The sequence below is a fragment of the Ctenocephalides felis genome, unplaced genomic scaffold, assembly GCF_003426905.1.
Source record: "Ctenocephalides felis isolate EL2017-DRISC unplaced genomic scaffold, ASM342690v1 CF-g0.4_SCAFFOLD_01886, whole genome shotgun sequence".
Lineage (NCBI taxonomy): Eukaryota > Metazoa > Arthropoda > Insecta > Siphonaptera > Pulicidae > Ctenocephalides > Ctenocephalides felis.
Window position 1 is genome coordinate 104,065,221 of NW_020538040.1, and position 26,251 is coordinate 104,091,471.

Below are 26,251 nucleotides of genomic sequence, written 5' to 3' on the forward strand. Positions count from 1 at the left end.
GGTTATGAATTTTCAATAAAAATAATCAAAAAAAGTGTCATTTGGCGGTCGAAAATGTTTATTGGACGTATGTACTTAAGTTATCACATATTTTATAGAGATTTTAATATTGTGTACACATTTTGTGTATTTTTTTGGGTGTTGTACCACAATTTTTAATTTTGAAGTTTATTTATATGGTTCGAACAAATGTTCTCGACATTTTCGTCAGTATGGAATAACCGATTTGCATGATTAACTCCTTAACTTAAAATGACCGCGAACAATTGCTAAGCCAAAAGTGAATATTACGGGCATAGCCCGCGTATGATATTCGGGAAAGAAGCAAATATTATAAAATATTTATTCATACGAAACTATAAAACACAAAATTATTTTTATTTTTGTGATAAACCGTACACTATGAGAGAAAATATTCACAACGCCGCGCCAGCTTGAACAACTTTGGGCCGACATTTTTGAATCTAAATTGTAAGTTAAGTGGTTAAAAAATCATTCGGTTCGTACACGATCGCAAGGCGTTTTTGCAAAAGGCAGTTTTGCCGTTTCGGAGGAATGGAGCGCAAAAGGGTGTAAAAACGGTTATGCAGGTTTTTAGGGAACGGATCATCCGATTAGATTAATTCAAAAAAACATTTTGCTTGAGTAGACCGTGTGCAGAAAATGCATTTACAAAAAATTTAATAATTTTGAAAATTTTCAAAAATATTCAAAGCTTCAAAAAATTCAAATTTACGAAATTTTTCATCATTTTCAATTAAAATTAAAAAAAAAGATTTCTTACAAAAATTTGAGAATATTTCGATAATTTCAAAAAAAAATCGAATATTATCAAAAATTTCCAAATTATCAAAATATTTAGAAAAAACTTTTTTTTAATTTTCATTTCAAAATTTTGAAAGAATTTTTAAATTATCATGAACTTTCTGAATTATCAAAAAAACCAAATTAAAAAAAATGGACTCTTGAAAACGTACACATAAGTTGTTCATAAAATACGCTCGACGCCCAATTTAAAAAGCAGTATGAAATAATCTATTTGAAACTATTCAAAACAATTATTGTTTATTTTCATTCCTCGAATGTTTAATTACGGTACGGGTGATCCAGCAATTTGCCTTAAGGCACGATGCCATGCGCCCCACTAGTTATTTTTTTGCGTTTACTATAACTTAAGGAGAGTTATTAATATTGTACATTTTAATAGTTGAATTTTAAGTTCAAATAATTGCTCAAAATAAAAAATGTGATTTTTACATTTATAAATATTACTTAATAAAAATAAATAATTTTGTGTTGCATAGTGGTCAAATAATATAATTGTAAAAGAATTCAATGCTATTTCTAATCATTGTGGTAGTGTAGTGTGGTAATTATAAATCGTTTTGTGTTATTATAAGCTCATTGAATTACTTATAAGTACTTATATAATGATTATAGACTAATAGATATGTGTTTCTATAACCGTCATTCGAGTTATCGCAATACATCAAACGTTACGAGAGGTAACTTATGCGGAGCTTTAAGCTCGCTCGATCTTGAGCTTTAGCGCTGAAATCATGAACTCCTTTAGAAACATCAGTCTTGTCTAATCTTTATGAATCTCATCAATATTATACGGCGCTTCCATTAATTTTAATCTGATAAACGGTATCATTTCTAATACATCCCAATATACTTACAGACCCATAGTCCAACGATCGATATTTAGGCTACACTAGTGGTAACAACGGAAAATGAAGATTAATATGGATGATAGAAAACGCGAACAATTTAGAACTTATCATTAAATTATAATCATTCTGTATTATCTATCATTTTATTAATTAACTTTCCGAAGGAGAAGTTTATGTTTTCATCAAAAAATTCGATTCGCTAATTTTATGTTTTCTCGACGTTCAAAGCCATTTTGAATCGAATGAGACCAAATTTGGAAAAAGTATATGTATGTGTGTATGCGTGTGTGTTTGTGTGTGAACAGATTTTTTGCCGTAAATCGGCGTTTTCTCAAAAACGGCTGGACCGATCTCAAAAATTTAAAAGCCATTGGATGTATCTCGATGAGGACTAGCGTTTCTCAGTTCTGTGCGGCGATCGGCCGAGCCGTTTCTTTGTAAATAGCAGAAAAGTGAAAATTTTTTCGTCAACGTTTTAGTTCGCAATTCTGAATCGATTTTGAAAATTCAAAAACCGTTCGAAAGATATTGGTTGGGAATCGTGCTGATTAGTTTTTGGTAGAGATCGGCCGGGCCGCTGTAATAAAGTTTTAAAAAAAATTTTTCGACGATTTTTACGATTTTTTTTTTACAGTAGATTCCATAGTCTTATAGATCATACTAAAATAATACGGCCCTACGATAAGTCGTTTAATTTTAAAAATTCTTAAAAGTTTGCAAAAATTAGTGTCGTTTTTTCGGCATTTGTCAAAATTAGACCTTTCATCGACGTTTGCTCGAGAACGCCTGAACCGATTTCAGAAATTTAAAAGCCATTTGATGTATCTTGATGAGGATTTTCGTTTGTCATTTTTGTGCGACGATCGGCTAAGCCGTTTCTTTGTAATTTCAAATTTAAGCTCATTCTACCGAATCGATTTTAAAAAATTAAAAACTGTTCAAAAGATATTAGTTGGGAATGATGCTGAATAATTTTAGATGAAAATCTACCGAGCCATTTTTTTGTAATTAATAGTTGAAAAAAAAATTGAAGCCGATTTTTATGAAACTTTTTTTGATGGTATATATCATGGTCTTACAGAACTTATTGAAATATTACGGCCTTACAACAAGTAGTTTAATTTCAACAATTCATAAAAGTTTGAAAAATATTCATATGTATATGTATTTACCGTAATGCTTTAAATAAGTTTTACAATATGCGTAGTACATCTTAATACTTTCATTTGTGTGTACATATATGTATATATGTATACTTTTGTATGTATATTCTATTCTCTCTATTCACATATTTTTTCCATATTTTTTTCATATTTTATAAGATCTCCTATGTTGATTACTCTATTACATTATTTTCATCCAAAATATTTTGCATAATGCTATATTTTCAATGTCTCTACTTCGTAATTTTTCCGCCGGCCAAAGCGCCACTAATGTTTATCTGTCTCACTCTTTCAACCAATGACGAAACGAACAGCTCTTCTAGTTTCCATATCTATACATACAAACACAATTTACTCGTTAAAATTTTTCCAAGCATATAACATGTCTTGATGAGAAGAGTCCTTTTTTAAAATCTTTTTCATTTATTTAATTTTAATTTAATATTTATTTCTTAATAATTTATATAGAATAAAAAAATATTGTGAAAGACAGATCAAATTGCTTATTCTAAAGGATGAATTAAATAATTATTTACACATTTCGGGAAGTTCATGCAACTTACCTTAAAACTAAATGCACTCTCAACTAGTTTGAAGACCACTTTAATATGATTTATTCTTTGCAAATTTAACTATGATTTAATTTTAAAAAAATTCAGATGATGTTTTATACATGTCATATATGTATCTTTTGGTTATAAATGGTCTAATATTGCATCTTTTTATTGACACAGAATCCTTAATCTTGTAAACAGAAACATACTCAATTTGTAAGTTTCTCTAAAAAGTTTTTAAAAAAATGCAGTTAAATTGCTTGCCCTGTGTGTATATTAAGCCCTTAAATCAGTGTTTCCTAATGTGTGACCGCGCTTCATCTACCGTAAAATTTATTTAGACTGGGTACGATTGTGCCAGGCTACGGTAGTGACAGTGAGCATAACATCCATAACATCTTTTGAGAAAGGGTTCAAGGAGAGAAAGATGTAGTATATTTGTGTGAACAAATTCCCATGATTGCTTCAACATGATCTGTAAACCACATTGCTTTTGAGGAGCCAAAAGTTAAATTTGTTTCGATATGTTCGACATCTTTCAATGAAAATTGATACTTGTATGCAGCTCGATCACTTTTATTGTTATTTTGCAGTAAGTTGAACAACAGTAGATAGTTAATTACAAACAATTAGTTTTTGCATAGATAATTTACCTCAATCCTAACGAGGATTTGTTTTTAAAATTCTGCGTTGGATACGGTTGTGACAAATTGTATCGGTACTATTGTGAATGTAGTTCTTGTTATTTTTGGGAAGATCTTCACTAAGATAAAATGCAAAAGAAATATGGAAAGAAAAATTCAATATGAAAAACAGGTTTTACAAAGATTTCATATTAATTATGTTTAAAAAAATATAATTTAAACTAAAAAACTATAAAATATTATATTATATTCATGAGCTCTTTAAATGATTATGTTGTGTTGTATTACATATTTTTGATAATAAAAGTCGTTATAAAAACCATTTTGGTGTTTATACCTATTGGTTTTTAACCTATTTTTATCTTGTATGTTTTGATTTTATGATTGATCGTATTTAAGGACTGTTTAAATTATTATTTAATTTACTTTTTCTCTAATTAAATGGTAAATTAATAAAATTATTGCTGATAAAAAAGTACCAGTACCAAGTTTAGCAAACAATGCAAATTGTTCTTTTGGATTTTCTTTGGATTTTTTGTTTCTATAATTCAATTGGAAATTTTACTTATGATATTTAATTAAAAATTTATAGTAATTTTTGTGTAAAACTTATCATTTATATCACTAAGGCAACAACAAATCTTTAAAGAAAAAGCAAATTTGTGAATGCTTATGCATTAGTACGGGGCCCAAAATGTACAAAAAAAATAGAATCCAGTTATTAATAGAAAATTAAATAAAAAATTGTAATGACTTGACATCCATATATCATTTAGACAGTTTACGCCACCGAAATGAAATCAGATCAGTAGTTTTCCATAAACATGGTAAATCTTAGCTAGCATTCATATTTGCTAAGGTATCTCAAAATAATTTTGAAATTTTTTGATATCAAGAACATTTTGTTTGCGTTTTTTACAATTTCAATTACTTACCCTACGGAAGGTGAAAATATGTGAAATTCGGTATCATTGTATCACCTCACCTCGGCGTATGTGTAACATATAATAATCACCTGACTCGTGTGCAGTTCGCTCAATTAGCGTTGTAGCCAATTAATTATAATTAAACGGGCGCGATGCACCTTGCATGGAGCCGAGTACTAACTCAATGCAATCATAAATTTGCTCTACGCGAACAATACATTTTTGTTATTAACATGACCGGCGACACGGGCACGTAAATCATGCACTGTTTATTAAATAACGTTTAGAAATAATTGAGATTGAATTATTATATGTGCTGGAAGCTGAAGTTTTAATATTAATAATCCTTTTTACAACGGCGAATAAATAATGAATATTAATTAAATATTGATTAATGATAAATACTCTGGTTGAGGCGAAGACACTACCTTTAATAAAAAGGACCATCATCGACACTTAAGATACAAGTAAAGCTTAAAATTTCTTAACAATAATATTAAAAGTAGATGGCTAAGAATTTTTCAACAACAATATTAATAGTAGATGGCAAAAGATGCATAACCAGCCATCACCACGAGCATGGGAAATAAAGTTTTAAGTTTGAAATATTTTTCCTCATATTCTAAAAAGTTTAAAGTATATATTAAGCCTAAAAAATCTTTTTTGGTTTTTCTAAAAATTTACAGTGGTGTAATCCCTTATATCAAACTAAAGAGCATGTAAATGACATAATAAATTATGTTTATTATGAATTATGAATTATATTTTAGAAGTCGCATTGGAAACATAACTTTAGTAACATGTTATATAATTAATTTTTGTTCCATAATAAATAATCAATATTTTTGAAATACTTCAATACTTTTATAAAATTGTGCTTATATAAACTGTTTTGTCAATCAGCTGTTGAAAAAGTATTATTTATATAATTGATAACATATTAGCATTAATCTAAATAATCTAAACAATTATTGCAAATGTATGCTTTGATTTAACTCTCTGGTTAGTACAGAATTTATGCTCTCTGTATTCAAAGAATAATGAAATCGCATTTTTCTTATAGAATGTTTTTTTTATTTTTTTAATCACATAAATAATCTTGGAAAACAATCAACAAATATTATCAGAAGTGTTGTTTTATTACAAACTATTTTCCAGAAGAGTTTATTATCACAGGGAGGGCTGAAACCATATGTTTCCATTATTTCTTTTAACTCCATCTCTTACTTCTTTACCGCAAGAAGGTTACTTGGCCAGAAATGCTTTTTGAATCAGTAAGAATTTGTATTAGTAAGATTTTTTAAAAAGAAATATCCGCTCCAGTTAATTTTGTTGGTTATTGTTAAAGTTAGAAACTAAATTCTCTAGAATTTCTATCAATTCTATCTCCTGTTGCTCAATACTAGCTCTCAAAGCGTTTACTTGGTCATCGACCAAGCCCTTGATTTTCTCCGCCATCAGATGCTTGGCCTCAAACTTTTTGTCCTGTTCCTTTATATCATCGCAGGCGTCTAAATATGCATAAACAATATCTAGAAATTGTCTTCTTTTTTTATTTTCTACATCTGTAGTATTCAGGTCCTTGGCGGCCTTTTCAACAGCTGCAGCCAGTACATTTACACGATCCATTTTATTTTTACAATAGTGGTGAAAGCAAGCTATATCAAGAAGAGATTATCAGAAAATATTGTATGAATACGATTTTTATATGAAATACCTTTTATACAAAGTCCTTTTCTTCGTTGTTGACCAAATTCTTACTTTTCTCAGTACTTTTGATTTCTGCTCTAATTTTGCGCTTGATGGCAATCAAAACTTATAGAACACGACAATCAACGCAGCTAATGTTTTCTGATTTAGCTAAGAAATGTCAAATATCTATTGCACACCTATGCAAATTGAACGGTAGCTGGCATTAATAAATTTCTCTACAATAAATAGAAACAATGGCTAAAGTTTATAGTTAACTGATTTGCCAATATATGGAAACATTTATTTATTGTCAAATTTAGTATTATTTCATTAATTCATGATGCATACCTGTTCCATGCAAACTTTTTTTTTCAGAAGTTCAAGGTTATGTTTTATTTTGACTAATGATAAAGACGTAAGTGACATAATTATGCATTGTTCACTGTTACTGTTACGTACTTCACACAGTACTCTTAACGATCGTTAGAAATCATATGAAACTCTTGGAACGGAAATTTATAGTAAAATCGATTTGGAATTTTTATGTAATTTCTATAATTTATTTAACCACCAACTTTGTACGTGATAATTGTTTAATTTAATTGTGCAATAATCAGAAAAAAATGTTTAGGATGCTTTATCTCGTATATAGAGAGTACGTCGCACTTCGTTGTGTTTATGAATGCCAAGCGTACCAACTACAAACATCAGGACGAAAATATTTTAACTTTACGGAGATTGTCGTTTGCATTCTCGTTAGTTGACAGATAATCTAAATGTTTGATTTCTTAGTGAAATTCTTTGCACAAATAGCATATTTTTTAATGATAAATACACGCATATATATATATATATATATATATATATATATATATATGATAAAATTGTTTCTTGTGCATTCTTCCAGTAATTAAAAACAGTTTTATTTAAAGAAAATATTTTTATTCAGAGAACATACTTTTCGGGTCTTGATTTGACCCATCTTCAGTGCTACAATTAAAGTTTTCAGGGTTACAATTTAAAACAATATAAAAAATACATAATTACAGACAAAAATAAATAAAAACATGTAATAAATACCTAAATCTGACCAATTTAATAAATTTGTTTTAAAATAAATATATATAGTGAAAGTATATATGAAAAACTGACATAAAATAAACAAATGTAAAGAAACTCACCATGCAAATAAATTTGAAAAAAACACAAAAACACACGAAATTGCACGAAAAAAAATATATGAAACAAAAAATTGAAAAAACGTCGAGTTATGATAAATTTTAAAAAATTGTAAAATTAAAATAAATAATATACGATTATCTCGTATTTTATTATAAAAATGCTTATTCCAAACGAACATGTTGTTAGCTTGGAGTATGTGTTACGTGTAAAATGTGTGCGTATGTGTTTGCGGAAAATAGTGGAAACTGTATCGTCATTGGATGAGAGAACGGGATGGAGAGAATTTTAGTGGTTTCATATAGCGAAGATTTTCTCAGCAATCATGCGCAGTAGGAACATAGAAAAAATATAGCATGTGGAAACAATCCATAATCAACGGTTAAACATAATATGTGGGTAAAAATGAAAAATATAGAAACATAATAAAACCATGATAGACAATGTAAAAATGAAAAAATATGTGATGAAGAGAAATTTAATAAGAAAAAGTATAAATATTAACTATAAAACGATATTAGTTATGGAACAAGTTATTATATAAAAAATTATAACATAGTATAATATATATATATATATATATATATATATATATATGTATATATACGAAAAACAACATTACATATATGTATACACATACATATGCAAACATGTGTTTGACAGATATTACGATATTTTACTAAACATCCCTAACTTAACTTCACGGAGTAAAGTGCAAATAGTGTTGCTACATAATTACAATTAATTTCCTAAGCACTGATAATGGATTATTGCTAGTTCGATTCCACTGTACTGTCGCTTCAGGATAATATTTACCAGTAACTAGTGGGTCGCATGGCATCGAGCCTTAAGGCAAATTGCTGGAACTTCCCGTATCAAAAATTATTATTTTTTTAAAAACGATTAACATTTTTGAAAAAAAATTACTTCGAAAAAATTAGATTTTTGAAAAACTATAAATTTGACAAAAAATTACTTTTTTTTGAAAAAAAAATGTTTTCTTTATTTTGACATATTTTGGAAATTCTGAACTTTCTAACGAAGCAATTACTGTAGCTAGTACTGCTTTAACTGCATAGAGACGAAATATCGAAGCGCGTAAGCGCCGCGTTGCCCTCAAACAGATAAACATTGGTACGGAACCCATAGGAATGTAAACAAAATTTATATTTATTGTTAAAATTTCTATAAAATATATGATAATTTGATGTGCATATGTCTAATGATCATTTTTGACCGCATTTTTGACATTTTTTTTTACTTTATTTGTTAGATCTCTGAAACCGCTAGACCTACCTTCATGAAAATTTGATCAATTCTTCATCTTGTCAATATAAGTAAAATGTTTTATGAATTATTGAAATCGGACGCTCCGTTCTCTTAAAAACTGGGTTACCGTTTTCGGCACTTTTTTCTTTTTTTTTTACCATATCTTCGGAACGGCTAGACCTGCCTTCGCCAAAAACTAATCAGCACGTCTCCTTATCAATACGAATCGAATGTTTTTTGAATTATTCAAATCGGTTGATCCGTGTTTCCGAAATCGTCGACGAAAATTTGTATCCGCACACACACACGCACACGCACACATACATCCATTTTTTCTAAGGTCCAAAATTTTTAAAAACCATTGAAACGTATAAGTTAAACGTAAAATTATATAAAAAAAAATATTTTCGATTTTTTTGCGATTACTAAAATTTGCCCTACGGGAAGTTAAAAAAAGAATGCAGCTGTATTGATGTTGAGGAGTTGTAGATGCAACAAAATGTTTTATGTCACTGGGCTCGTCATCAATTGAAATACTTTAATCACCGTTTTCACCAAGTATCTACTCAGATCATAAGTTTGGATCAGTTTGGTGATGTATCGATACATCGAAATGTCATAAAGGAAAGGCTCACCAATAAAACAACTGTTTGATAGTATTATCATCCGCTGTTATAGAACGTTCCATAATATGTGACTATAGTACTTTTCATGTTTTATTATTAATTTTTTTGTGGTTTAGTATAATAATTATAATTATTAGACTTATAAATAATTTTTGTTTCATCGCTTGTGCTACAACTCCACATTAGAATCATCTTCGATATTTGATGATATGAGTTCGTACGCCTAATATTCTATACGACAAACAAATAACATTATCTGAATTTGTTTAGTGTTAAATATTATACAAAAAACAAACCCTAAAAATGTTAATCGCAATAAAATTTTGCAAATAGTCACTTTGAAATTTCATATGAGACACAATAAATTCAGCATTCGAATTCAAACTCTAAAACAAGAAAAACTGTTGACACTTTATGTTGAACGATATTGCTCTTTTGCTCATCCAGCTTTACAACTGTGAATAATTTCGGACCGAACTCGTTTCGCGTACGTGCAATAACATCCCACAGACAATACTTTATTTGCGTACCCGAATAAACAATACAAAGTGCCCGACTTATAGAGAAATGTCAAATTTCCATATAAATATAGGGATACCACCGTAGTCGATTACTCTTTCCATTAAAACAAAAGGTAAAATATACTTGAAAAAATGTTTTTAAAAATTGGCTCTTCTTAATTACATTTTACTTTTTTATGGAGTTGCACGCAAGGATATTAATCTAATGGATTTTTTTAAATTTTGATATTTTTTAGTATCGTGTTAAAATTTAACACTTATCTCATAATTTATCTATCAAATAAACTTCATTTTCAAATTCACATAAGCATTTTCTCTTTGTTTGAGTATAAACAGTATATTGGGCTCGCTCGTAGGTAAGTGGCTAGAACGACTGGACCTGAATCAGAGGACTTGGGTTCGATCCCGCTTCGAGCAGCCTGTTGTCATGCAGTAGTGACAACGGTTTTCACTTGGAAATATAAATAGCAACATGTTTTTAAGTAAAAATAGCTCTGATACGGCATTGCTACACTAATAAAAAGTCATCACTATTACAATAATTGTAATAATAAAAATTATCGCCTAGTGATAAGACAACTGTTTGGGCTGCCATCTATAAAAAACGTAGTTTAGAAAAAATTCGTCATAACAACACATAGGACTCTTGAGTTCTGATTACTGTTGAAATAAGTATTTAAAAAATTTCTATTATATAATAATTATTGATATTACTAATTCTCACAATTTTATACTTAATTTTCTGAACGGTTTTCAAATGTTCAAGTTTTTTTTCTAGAAACGTTGATGAAAATTTTTTGAAATGAATGTTACCAAATAATGCATTAAAAATTAGAGATTAATATTTGTAAATTATTTTGTATATTATTTCTATTTTTTTTATATTTTATATAGTTTTAAATAATATATTCACCAGGCTCTATTTCATATTACAGTTTCATCATATCAAGGAGAAGTTCTAAAGTTGTCCAAAATCACAAGATCCGAAATGGGCGCGTATCTCTGCATCGCAAATAATCACGTCCCACCTGCAATCAGCAAGCGAATAATGGTCAACGTTCATTGTAAGTAAAAGTAAACTATTAAATCAATTTCGAATGAATTAAACTATTTGTGCCTGACCTTGTACCCTAACCTAGTTTTCCTAGGAAATTTTCTAGCATTTTATAAATAAACTTAACTAAAACAATTATATTTATTTTTATTTTTCATCAACTTTAGTATTTTTATACAATGAAATTAATTTATTTTATATTATGTGATTGTTTTCTATATTTTCTAACTGAGAATATGCTTTTGACACATTCCGAACGAACATCGTTCCAAATCATAGATAAATCATCTAGTACAGTAATTTCCTAACATAAGTGGGGCGCACGGACCCAATAGAGTGTGGTTAAAGTGCATGACTGCCACGCTGGGGCTCTGGGTTCAATCCCGGTATAGAAAATGAAGTATAGGCTAGAGATAATAGATAATAGGCTAGTAGAATAGAAATGAAGTATAGGCTAGAGATAATAGATAATAGAGTATATGGCATAAGGCAAAAATATAGCATATAAATAGTAGAAAGTAAGGTTTATAACAAGTAAAAGGCGTGTAGGGTGTATGTTATACATATATAATAAAATTTAATAACGAATAATAATCTAACGGTAATATATTATTTATAAGGAGAGAAATTGATGTTATAGGTATCTCACGGTAAGATAGATAATAGTTGGATTATATATGATAGTACAATATAATAAAATATAATGATAGATAATAGTAAACTTATATCTTATTAAATATAAGTCTTATAACTTTTTGTAATACTTGAGTTCTTACGATATTACTTGAATTAATATTAATTTGATATTAATATCCAAAAAAATATAAATGATGTTATTAATAGATAATAATTATGTACTCAATGACTCTCTTTATACTTGTACAAATTAATTTATAGAGTATCTGTATATAATAGATTTAATTAATAAAAAATCAATATATTAGTTTACGTGTAATCAACGCGAGTTCTTATAGAAATATATCGAGAGCCTTTTAAACTATTGAAATCGATGCAGCTGCTTTAGAGAAAACTTCTAGAAGATGCCCAAAAACGGCCAGAAATTATAAAATCAGTTCGGTTCGAGCTTAAATAAGGTGAAAAAGATAACAAAAAAACATCGGTGTATTTCTTTAGTAAATATGATAAAAATTTATGATGAAAAGTGCTATGTTTGGCCAATATACTCAATAAATTAAAATTTTTAAATATAAATTACTATTAAAAAATGTATAAAATTGATTTAAATCTGAAGACAGTTAAAATATATTTTCAAATTAATTCACAATAAAAAAACCAAACACTTCTGCATCACTAGAGCATATAAAACAAACAAGCAAAGTATTAATATTTTACAAACAAACGAATTTGTTTTAGTGGACAAGGACAATGACAATATTTTAGCTGCTCATCTGTTCAAAAATTGAAAGGCTCGTAAGAGTCGCTTGAATTCGATTCATGGGGTTAACTCGAATGATTCGATTGAGTCGAATCATGCGACTAACTCGAATGAGTCGTTTAGTTCGGATTATGCGAGTAACTCGAATGATTCGATCGAAATTTAAACATTAATTTTTTAAGTTTATTAAAATTTATTTCCATACATATGTTTTACATGAAATATTTCTCTGCTTGCTGCAAGTTGATTAAAATCGAGTAAAACGTGATTTGAATCACGTTGTTAAGGGCTTGATATATACAAATACACATCACATTTCAAATCAAATTCAAAATTATATATCTGTTACAGATTTCTGAACCAATTCAAACTTAATTTTAAGTACCTTAATCATTTATATAAATATCCATTTCATGTAAATTGATGTCCTATACTCTTTTTTAATTTCCATACCGTTTGAAATGTTTCTTTTATGAGAATCTTATTGCTAATTTAAGAATTCGCATATGTTGTTACAAAAAAAATATTTCGATTTTAATAACTCGCGAGTAATTAATTACTGACCATTGCATTTAATATTGAATATTTGAATTTAAACCTATATTTATCAATGAATTTCCTTTCAAAGTTCCGCCTGTGATTCAAGTGCCGAACCAGCTGGTGGGCGCCCCTCTCGGGACCGACGTGACGCTCGAATGCTATGTGGAAGCTTCACCAAAGTCAATTAACTATTGGATTAGAGATACAGGTAATATACTACAGATAATGAACATGCTTTGCTTTGTGCATGTAAATTCTATTGATTAGCACGATTAAGGGGCAATTAGACGATTATATTGATTATTTACAATAATAATATCACTGCATTTGGCTTTGCGGTTAGTCGAACATTAGTGGAAATATATTGATTGAAGAATTAGATTGATTCGATTTTGCTCTTAAAAATATTATACTTTTTAATTATACTGGTTTCAATATTTAATGGTTTAATAATTTCAAAGTTTTTACAATATTAAGATGGTGCAATATAACATTTAAAGATTTTAAGATTATTCCAATTTAACATAACTTTAATTTAATAAAAAAATATAGCTACTGCCTAATCGTACTATTATCATAACTTTAGTAATTTTGTTATATTATGTAGTTATCGTTAATAGGTTGGTAATAAAAACGGCATTTGATAGACAATAAGGTGTTAGTGGCATTTTGCTTTGAGTCATAAATGAACTACCCGAATTTAATTAATGAACAAGAATAGAAATCTTTTGAAAATTCCAAAATAATGAAACTCAATTGATATCTTTCAAATGAGCATTGAGTTTTGCTTAATCATAATACAATTTTCTGAAAAAAAGTGCATAAAAAATGATGTTACTTATGAAGAAATGTATTAACTTTTGATTTACTTTTTAAAAATAAAATTATTATATTAGTTGATACTTGATACTAACGTGTGTCACAATTTTTGGGCATATCAGTAGTACTCTACAATTAGTTCTGCCAAATCATCGGGTTTGTTGATTAATAACTTTAGATTCACGGCACGTATTTAATAGAATAATGTATCAAGTAACTGAAACTATGTGTAAGCACTGATTCATGGAATGATTACATAAATGTTTAAAGTCTTGTGAAAAAAAGTATTTAATAATAATGTTTTGTGTTGAAAGTTTCAGTTTTCAACTAACTTATCTTTACGTTTCAAAGGTTTCTGAACATTTTGGCATAGCTTAGAAAAAGTTGATGTATGTGAATTAGGGTGGTCCTTAATGAACATTTTCGAATTTACTTGCTCCCAAGGGCTCAAATGGTTCCAAATTGATAAAAAACAATTTTTTGAAAGTTTTAGCTCTTAATATTAACTTTTAGCTAGTGCGCAATTCAATCAAACTTTGTATGGAAATAGCATGAAAAAAATTTTGAAAATTAAAAAAAAAATTTTTTAGGTATAACTTAGCGACAAATTTTGAATAAAAGTCATTCATTTGTTCGCTAAATTATATCTAAAAAATTTTCATGCTATTTCCATTGATTGAATTGCGCGCTATCTAAAAAACAATATTAAGAGCTAAAGCTTTGAGATAATTGTTTTTTATCAATTTGGAACTATTTGAGCCTTTAGGAGCTAGTAAATTCGAAAATGTCCATATTAAGGACCACCCTAATGTTTATGTATGTGTGTGTGCTACTATAATTTTTGTCAACGATTTCGAGAACACGGAGTAACCGATTTGAATGATTCAAATGAGTTTTGAATCCTATTGCTGGGGACGTGCTGATTCGGTTTGGACAATGACAGGTCCAACCGTGTGATGAAATTTTTGTGAAGACAGGACCAGCGGTATAGCAGATCTAGAAATAATGTTAAAAATGGCATTTGGGGGTCAAAGAGTATCAATTACATATGTACATCAAATTATCAGATATTTTATAGAGATGTTAATAATAAGTACAAATTTTGCTTCCAAATTCTATGGGTTTCGTACCAAGATTTATAATGTTTTATATTACTCTTATAATGAGTTATAGTAACTTATATAGTTCAAACAAATTTTCTTAACATTTTCGACTTTATGGATCAGCCGACTTAAATGAGTTTTAAAATTCTTCAAAACTTTCAAATTTTCACAAAAGTACGAAATTTTCAATACAGTCGATTTAATAAATTAGATATTTTCCGAAGAAACACTCAAATTTACAAAAAGTCGATATTTTGAAAAGTTTTACCAAGGCACAATGCCATGCGCTACTCGTTTTCTGTAGGTTGACTGTTTAAATGGTAACAATTCAACAGTGATATTTTATTCTATCAAGCAATATTATTGCTGAACATGAAATAACAGCATTTCCATTAAACGATAGCTTTATACTTTCAATCGGTTCACATAATCTGTTCTTAAAGAAGTTCTCAAAGAAGACTTCAGCTTTTTCCCTCGTCGATCGCCGTAGACGCGATAAATCACGGCCGAGCTTCGGATTACTATGACAGTTTGAATAATATTCGATATTCGTTTGCGCTCTCTTAAAATGTTCACTCGAATGAACTCGCGCCGTTCGACGTTTCAATTCATATTCTCCGTGGTTTTTTCTTCTGCTCGTGACATCCTGATCCGCTATCGGAGCTAAGGCGGCGTGCGACCTGCCGCACAGATAACTCTCTATTGTGGACGGAAAGTGCGAAATCTCGAACACGTCGCTAGGTATTTATCACGGGGGGACTACGGCTCTCCGGCTGTAGCTGTTAGCAAACACACCGGTAAACATACAAACGATACATTTTTATATAACCTGAAGGCGGATACGTTTATATGTCAAGCCATTTTTTAAAACACTGTCTTTACATTTTCAATGAAACCTTGAAACGAACACTTGATTTGATGAGTAAGCTGGTGAACGTGTGACGAGAGCGTTAAGAAAATTTTGATCGGGCAAGGCAAACTTAAGTTGAGAGGGAGATAATATTCAGTGGAATTTAGGGTGAGGTAAGGAAGTAGAAAGAGAGATTTTTAACTTCCCTAAGGAGAAGTTTATGTTTTCATAAAAAAATCCGATTCGCTAATTTTATGTTTTCTTGACGTTAAGCCATTCTGAATCGAATGAGACCAAATTTGAAAAAAGTATGTGTGAGTGTATGTGAACAGATTTTTTGCCGTAAATCGACGTTTTCTCAAGAACCGCTGGACTGATTTCAAAAATTTAAAAGCCATTCGATGTATCTCGATGAGGACTAGCGTTTATCATTTTGCGCGACGATCAATCAAGCCGTTTCTTTTTAAACAGCAGAAAAGTGAAAAGTAAAAATTGCCGATTTTTATGACTCTTTTTTAGACAATAGATATCATGGTCTTATAAAATATACTAAAATGTTGCGGCCCTACGACAAATAGCTTAATGTTAAAATTTCATCAAAGTTTGAAAAAATATTATAGTCATAATTTGTATTTCTGTAATTTGTATTTATATTTTGCTTTTATGATGTGATGAGTCAAACATTGTCAATTCATTAAAATTTAAAATAATAAGCAACAAATTTTGGGCATACAAGCATGTGTCTGTGCAATATAATTAATATAATTACAGTTAATTTAAATGTATTTGAAAAAATTCTATTCGAAATCGAAATGTTTAGATTTAATTAAAAGCGATAACTTTATATTTGAAAATTTTATATAAAAGTCTAAATTTCAATTTTGATTGATTAAGTCAATTCTTACACATTTCGGAAAGTTTATGCAACTTGCCCTAAGACTAAATGCCACTTACAACAAATAATTTTTAAATCTAGATTTTTAATATAGAGCGAAAAATGCTTTTCAGATTTCATGAATTTTTATTCTGCTCAATTTCGAAATAGTAGCAGAGACTTTGTGCAACTTTTTATTATCAAAAATAATTTTGTTAATTTACTAGTTAGTTGGTAGAAAAGTAAATTAAATGAAAATTTGAATATTTATGTGGAAATACTAAAATACTGACCTCAAATACAATGGATTAATCATAAAATTTAATCATACAAGAAAAAGACGAGTGTCACAACCGTCTTAGGGGCGATTATACAATAGGTATTAACATGAACATGTTTTATAACGACTTTTATTGTTAGAAATATGTAACACAACACAACATAATTATTTAAACAAGCACTTATGAATATATTATTACAATATGTAACAAAATCAGTCAAAATATTACAGTACCTATGTATTAATATACTGAGATCTAGTCAGAATCATCATTACAATGGTGACAAACCAGAAACTGCATGTTCGTTGGCACTTTCAGAATATAAGCTTCCACAAATCAGACAGAAACTTTCTTTTCTTGCCTTGCTTTTTCGTATTTTGTCTTATTTCTGTTTAACCGAAATGGACAAGAAATACATGTCACAACTGCACCCACAAAAATTGACAGAACCATACCCAACGTACACTTTTGAAAACAAATCGTCGGTGTATAATTGATTATGTGATAAATTACTTACCTCAAAATAAACAAAGTAACCTATCTGTATACAAGTAACAGTTATTATTAAAAGGATTCGAACAAAGAAACTCACTTTTAAACGATGCGGTCTATAGAGCATGTTAATGTATGGCAATGACTCAGTAATTAAATCTTGTTTTAACAAACATATTTCATCTTTCTCCCTTTGAACCCTATCCCAAAGTCAGTATAGTTTAGGTGTTATTACGACTATCACTAACGTACTCTGGCACAACCGTACCCAGTCTCACCGCTGTCAATAAATTTGTAAATTTATTTTCTGTTACTTTGGAGAAGGAATAATAATGATGATGCAAAATGATACGTACTATAATTGGGAAAGGAGAATGAATTTATGAGAAATCAGGTGATATCTGTGATCAATAAGAATAAGAATTTTAAATCATATTTACATTTCTGCATATTAATATGAGTAAGCCTCATTCAATGTAATTTGGTTTATAGTATATAAGATTATTATGTTCAAACTGGAAACATTTACCATTTTTTATAAAAACCATACTTAATAGTGTATATTTTCTATAAACTTTACACGCATTTTACATTTTGAGTGACAGAAATACATTAAGCATTTTACAGTTCTGTAAAATTGGATGACAAGTTTATGTAATAAGTTCCAGAGGACGCGTAAATTGTCTTAGGTGTTTGTGATATGCTTGCAATATATAATTTAGTATACCGGTATAACGATGAATAATAAAATTAGCTTACATTCAAAGTGTAAAATAATCATTATTATTTGAGTAAAATACTTAAACACCATAAATCCGCTGGCATTACAACTGTGAAATGTTTTCTACAATATCTGATATTAAATTATTATAATTTCTTACATATTTCAATATGTTTAGTTTGTGCAAAAATTGATACGGATCAATGGGCTAATTACATTCAATATTGCATAATAAAAGCAAACTTCACTGCCAATAAATAAGTTTCTACAAAACTCTCAGCGAACAAGCTCAGTTAGTACATATTACTGCAATATCTCAAGTATAATTGTAAGTTCAACATTGAGATATAAACTGAATATAGTTTCTTTGGAAAGTTATCGATGTAATATCACAATAATATAGATCAAGAAAATTTTCAACATAATAATAATAATTTATTACAATAACTAGGTGTATGTGACCTTTTGCCCTAAGGCAAATCACAACAACTTTCCGACTATGGATAGATAATCGATTTAATCATTAATAATTTAGATTTAACAACATTTAAATTTGTGATGATAGAATTTTTAAATGGTTGTGAATGTCTTATGATTAAAACCACTCTTTCTTGGGTTATAATTGTTTAAGATATTCGTTAAGACTATGAAATTTATTAGTGGTCTTATTTAAAAATTGGTCAGTTTTAAAAACGTTTGCGCGCATACATTTCATTGTGACAGTCTTGTAGCAGTAATCAGTTCAAACGTGTATCGAACCTTCAAATGTTTAGTTTCAGGGTGGTTCTATCATGTTTTTCGGGAATTAATGATTGTTTATTATTAATTAATTCTATTAAAATCAATTAACTCATGCTAGTACTAGAAACTCTGATCAATTTTATTGCAATTATTGAGCGTTTGATAGGATTTTTGTAATTAGTTACGTTATTTCTAATAAATATATTATTATATTTCCTACTTAATAAATTTCCCATAGGATAAATTATAGTAATCGTCCAAAAATTGAAAATACAATTTTTTGGATAACTTCACGTTTCAGAGGTTTCTGAACATTTTAGCAAATTATAAATATTTGATGCTGTGTGTGTTTTGTATGGAGACAATTTTTTGTCCATGATTTTGGGCGCACGAATCAACCGAATTCAAATATCGAAAAACATTCGATTCCTACTGATAGGAAGACGTCCTGATTAGCTTTTAGCAAAGACACGTCTAGCTGTTTTGGAGAGAAGGAGCTAAATATTCAGAAAATGATAGTTTTTGAAAGAATAAATCATCTGATTTGAATGATTTAGAAAACCTTTTGCTTTTATTGACGAAACGATAGTTTTTGGGGAAAGCAAAAAAAATATTTAATTTTTTTTACCCATTTTCAAAAAAAATTTTTTTTAATATCGAAAATAATTCGTATTATAATTTTAAGTGTAGCTAAAATTTTAAAACTCACTTAGATACTTAAAAAAATAATTTTAACTTTGCAATTCAGTTTATATAACTGTTAGAAATATGAGATAAGAACATTTATTCTAACTCCTCCTCATTAGGTTTTTTGTGTTCATTTACTTTTCATGCAAACTTACATTCTCATCATTGTCCAATTTATAATCTCATATATGTTTGGCACGATGCCATACACCCCTAGTTAGATATGTTACGGATAGTTGATGAACCAAAGCTCAGTAAAATGATTGAGACTGGTTATAATATCATTAAATAAATAACTATCATTAAGTAAATAAATATCAATAAAAAATTAAACTAGTGGGGCGCATGGCATCGTGCCTTAAGGCAAATTGCTAAAACTTCTCGTACCAAAAATTATTTTTTTTTCAAAAGATTAACATTTTTAAAAAAAATTTACCCTGAAAAATTAGATTTTTGAGAAACTATTATTTTGAAGAAAAGTGTATTTGAAAATATTTTGGAAATTCTGAACTTTTTTTCAAAGCAGTCGTACTGCTTTAACTGCATAGAGACAAAATATCGAAGCGCGTAAGCGCCGCGCCGCCGTCTAACGGATAAGCATAGGAATGTAAACAAAATTTATACTTATTGTTAAAATTTCTATAAAATATCTGATAATTTGATGTGCAGATGTCTAATGATCATTTTTGACTGCCAGATGGCACTTTTTTTACTTTTTTTACTAGATCTCCGAAACCGCTAGACCTGCCTTTATGAAAATTTGATCAGTTCTTCATCTTGTTAATACAAGTAAAATGTTTTTTGAATTATTCAAATCGGATGCTCTATTCTCTTAAAAACTGAGTTACCGTTTTTTGCCTCATATCTTCGGAACGGCTAGACCTGCCTTCGCCAAAAACTAATCAGCACGTCTCCTTATCAATACAAATCGAATGGTTTTTGAATTATTCAAATCGCTTCATCCTTGTTCCCGAAATCGTCGACAAAAAATTGTATCCAAACACACATACACACACGCACACACATACACACATATACATCCAGTTTTTCTACTGTATGCCAAAATATTCAGAAATCTCTGAAACGTAAAGATTTATAAAAAATGTCATTTTCGATTTTTTTGCGATTACTTGCGATTTATTATTAAGTTAATAAACACTATATTATTTTGTCCATATTTTCTTAATGAATAGTATCAATAGGTTTCATCAATATTTTTATTCATCAGTAAGTATCTTTTACATTTTTGTTTTATTTTAGATTTATTTAATATAATTTAAAAAATATGTTGTAACTTTGTAAGAGTATCAATTTATTTCATTTAACATTATAGATATTTTAGCGTGTATATAGGTCGAAAATGTATAATGCAAAAGTATCCACAAAGATTTATTAATTCCCGTCCTCGTCTACCGCCATAAAGTTTCGGCTTTCGGGCCGAAACCTCATTGCGTTCAACAAAATTATACACAACAGTTTATTACTTTCGAGTACTTAAGCGTACTTTGTATTAAATATTGTTTTCTGGTTTGCGAATCTTTCGAAGAAAGATCATGTGCTTATGCTTTTAAAGAAGCATTAAATACATCAGATGCCGCACGCACAGACGAAAGAATGAATAACGGGAGAAAAAAGACCCTAGCGTTTCAAAGTTTCCTCGAAAGTGCGGACCGCCACTCACTTACTGTTAGGAGCGGCGACCGCGGTCGGCAACAGATTCTTTTACGGATCTCTTCGACCGTCGTGTATAAGTAAATTAAGCTTCCGCTTGATTCCAAGTTATAATTTTCTCAACCGGGTTATATTTTCGGCGGCCGGGGTGGGATGACGGATGTAGATTTTTACTCTAGCAAGGGGCCACGCTGTAAACATCGTAGATTACCCGTCGTGTTCATCAGTTAAGACATTATTTACGCACGCCCTTTTGACTTTCTGACTCGCTTTCTTCTGACTTTTTTGCAACCTCACACTGCCGGCGGATCATGATGATTAATCATTTACAATTTTGTTTATTTCTTTGCTGCTGAATGAAACGCGCTAAGAGATATGCAATGCAATTAAAACTTTAAGGATGCTACGTCGTCATAGCTTCGATCATCTTGGTTATTCATTATACGTGTTATTATATATCTTAGATTCAGACTTGTATATTGCAGCAAATAGTTTTTAACTTTCCGTAGGGTAGGTTATAGTAATCGCAAAAAAATCGAAAATGAACATTTTTATGTATTTTACGTTTCAAAAGTTTCTAAACATTTTGACATACCTTGAATAAAATGGATGTATGTGTGTGTGTGTACGGATACAAATTTTTGTGGACGATTTCGAAAACACGAATCAACCTTAACACGAACCACCGATTTGCATTAATAAGGAGACGTGTTGATTAAGTTTTGGTAAAGGCAGGTCTAGCCATTTCAAAGTTACGGGCAAAAAGTGCCAAAAATGATAACTCAGTTTTTGAAAGAACGAAGCGTCCGATTTGAATCATTCAAAAAACGTTTTATTTTTATTGACAAATTAAAGTTCTTTTTAAACTTTGCGAATGCAGGTCTCGCGGTTTCAGAGATCGAGTGAAAAATGGAAAAATAATGCCATTATATCAAATTATCAGATATTTTATAGAAATTTTATTAATAAGTATGAAATTTGTTTACATTTCTATGGGTTCGGTACCAATAGTTATCCGTTGACTGTGGTGCGGCGCTTACGCGCTTCGATATTTCTTCTCTAAAATAGCCACGCATCACGATTGCTTTCTAAAAAAGTTTCAAACTTTCAGAAAAATTCAAAGTATCAAAAAAATTTCAAAATTTAAAAAAAAACTAATTTTTCAAAAATGCAGATTTTATTTATTTATTTAAAGGATTTTTAAACATTTTAAATTATGGTACGGAAAGTTCCAGTAATTTGCTTTAAGGCACGATGCCATGCACCAGTTAATTCAATTAGCTATTAAAATCAAAGAAACTATAGAAATACAGCACGTCTAGTCTTTAAATACGTAGTATTATTTATTTAATAAATATGTATTGTCATATAATATATGCTGTTTCAAATGGTGAAAAATGTACTGTAATGATTAATATATTCTATAATGAAAAAATTTAAGAAAAATCTATGAGGTTTTAAGTCTTACACTCTTCATCATCGCATTAAATATATATACAGATTATCCCAGAGCTCAACGTCAAGCCGAAACGGGGAGATTAAATTGATCATAACGGTCCTGAAAAAATTAGAAAATAAACTTGTCTCACGTAGTTGATTAATGAAAGTAAAAAGTGGTAATTAAATTATGAGCTTTTAAATGTAATATTGAGCTTTGATGAAAATGTGACCATTTTTCAAGTAACAAAAATTTTTATTCTTGAAAATTATGGTCCTAAAATTGTTATTTATCAATATGAATTCAAATTTTAAATTATTTAAATTTAAATTCACAATAACCGAATTCACAATAACCGAAAAATGTTCACATTTTCTTCAAAGCTCTAAGTTGTACTTAAAAGCTAATAATTTTCTTTAAATAAGCTAATAACTACGTAAGATAATTTTCTTTTGTAACTTTTTTTAGGATAGTTATGATCAATATTATCACCCCGCCTCGGCTTGACGTCGAGTACTGGGATACAATTATTTTACAACAACGTCATATCACAATACAAAATGAATTTCACCCGAATTCTATATTCACGGATAAAAATTTCTTTTTCTGCTGATCTAATAAGTAAACATATTATAATTAAAAGATTTCAATAGGTATTTAGTCCAATATACTAAATTCTATCAATTGGTCTAAAAACAAAAAGTAAAATTACATCTGAAATATTTCATCACGATGCTGAAAATGATATTGCCGAACAGATAATATTACTAATAGTCATAGCAATTTCAAAAATTGTTCAAATTGTAAGACGAAGATTTTACCGAAAATTATTTAGAGGAAAAAATTTAACAATATACTTTGGTATTGTGACATTTAATTGAAAACTTCTTAGCGGAGATTTAAGTAAAACATAAGCAATGCTACTTTTTCATAAACACTGATCCGTATATTACGAAGACCTGTTTTAAGTCCTCAATTGAATAAGCTTTTAAAAACCGTCAAGCAAGAGAAAATCACAAAGTTCTTCAAACCAGAGCTTGCTAGATTGCAAGAAACATAATGCGGTATTTTTAAGAATGCTCAATTCGAAATATTATTAATATACATGGTCATATCCAGAAAAATACGAATGCTAACATGAATATTTCTATTTTATATTGAACACTGATATACATTCTGATGTTGTTACAATTTAAAAACTATATATGAATGAAAGTAATACTATATCCTATAAAACGATCTATATTTTCTACATCCACGAAACAAGGGATGTTTACCTCATATGTCCTTTATTGTCATATGAGCGTCATATAATTTTACCAAACGTAATCAGTTTGTCGCATGTGAATATGATTATCTTGACCTCTCGACCCAAAGAGTAGCTTGGTAATATATAGTAAAGCTATTTTAGAAGGAGTGTTTACATTTCTATCGGACCTCGGGATTGCGATTTGAGATAGTGCATGTCAAACATTCATTAAATCGGCCAACATTAATTAATCCTTTCAGTTGAAAGTAATTCAGGTGACCTAATCTAACAATATTTCAACAACTTTGGATATAGATACGTGCTTTGTAATACCGCACTTGGATTACGACCTTTCCATGTTCGAGGAAAGGATATAAAATTAGTTTAAGGTTCTGCCTATGACAAAACTATGTATAAATTACAGTATGTTCCTATATTTACTATTATATAGAGGAAATAGGGACAAAATAGTATATAAGGACACAATGGCATAGTGACCTTGTTTAGAAATTGGATAGTTTTATTAACGTTTTCGTGACTGTACATATGCAGTAAGCAATGATCATGATCCTGCCAGATGTTGAGCGTCATTGTCACAGTAATCAGTTCAAACGTGTTTTGCGTCTTGAAAATGTTATTTTGATGTTTTTATGGGAATCATTTATTGATATTCGTTAATATTTCAATTAAAATCGATCAACTTATGTCAGTATTTTTAATTTAATATTCAGGTACTTGGTACAATTTTGATTAATTATTTATTTTTGTTCAATTTTGGACAAATGGCATAGAACTACTAAGAGACTTGCATTTGCTGCAAAACCTTCTTTTTCCGTTCTGAGTTCAGCAAAGATTGGTTACAATACTTACAATGTATGACGTCCCCTTTGGGTTCATCCTTCATATTCTAATGTCCCAAAGAGGACGACACGATTTATTAGTTAACTGTTTTTTAAAAATTAACATATCAGTATATCTTTACCCTATATGTCATTTTGTGCGTTGCCTAATAAATATGTTATTATAGTTCCTACTTAATTAACATACTATTTTACTGGTAGTCAATAGACCTGGTACCAAAGACAAGTAAAAACGATTGAGACTGGTTATAATATGTGATTTTATCCCTACTTCCCTTATATCGAAGAATTTCGAAGCAATCATGGATAATATTAAAAAAATATATACTTAAATAATTTTCGTGAAAAAGTTAAACTTAGATGTGAATATGTGATATAATATGTAATAAAACTATGCATAAAGTTAATTTGAAGCGAAACTAATAGTTTATGGAATTATCGCATGCGGAAAATTTGTACAACTTTCCTATTTATCACTAAAAATTGTTAAATTGAACATAATGTATATAATAAGTGTAGTCTTTTACGTTAAATTAAAAATGATATTTTTCTTTGTTATGGAAATCTCTTAGATGTAATATGATAAAGGGTGCAATATGTATATAACATGTAATATTATGTGGGACGGTTGTGACACTCGATTAATAATCTATTATATTTAAGGACTATATTTCAATATTTTCACGAAGACAAATGTTCAATTTGCCATTTAATTTACTTTTTCCGCGGCTAACAAATAATCTGGTAAATTAACAAAATCATTGCTGTTCAAATAAGGTGGCACAACCGTACTCAATCTACCCTATTTGTTGTAATTGAGAATAAAATATGTAGGAAAATCAATTTTATTAATTTATTTCAAAACTACGTATTAGGTTATACATTGTAATTAACTTCGAGCCACATCGAATCAATATTACAATAAATAAGTTATATATTTAATAAATCAAGTATTTTTAACATAACCAAGAAAAATCTTTTTATTTTAGCAAACAATTAAATTTAACCATCAGTAAGGTTGATCAAAGGTGTAACAGCCGCACCCAATCTCTCCTATAGTTTTGTTTTGGTTAATTTAAAAATATTTTTTATGATATTTACATCATTTTATAACAATAAATGTGTATGGAACAATACAACAAATTGTTGACTATTTCTGCAAATTTATTGAATACATACTTTTATCTAGACATAAAATATATATGCATATAATAAATATGTTGAT

At 29.1% G+C, this 26,251-nt stretch overlaps 1 protein-coding gene across 1 annotated transcript in view; it reads left to right on the forward strand.

Annotated features, from left to right (window-relative positions):
• LOC113375624 (lachesin-like) overlaps positions 1-26,251 on the forward strand; it is a 312,938-nt gene that overhangs the window by 272,792 nt on the left and 13,895 nt on the right. The window contains exons 5-6 of the mRNA XM_026615555.1: positions 11,186-11,314; positions 13,329-13,448. Of these exons, the coding sequence (XP_026471340.1) occupies positions 11,186-11,314; positions 13,329-13,448 (249 nt within the window). The remainder of the gene's footprint in view (positions 1-11,185; positions 11,315-13,328; positions 13,449-26,251) is intronic.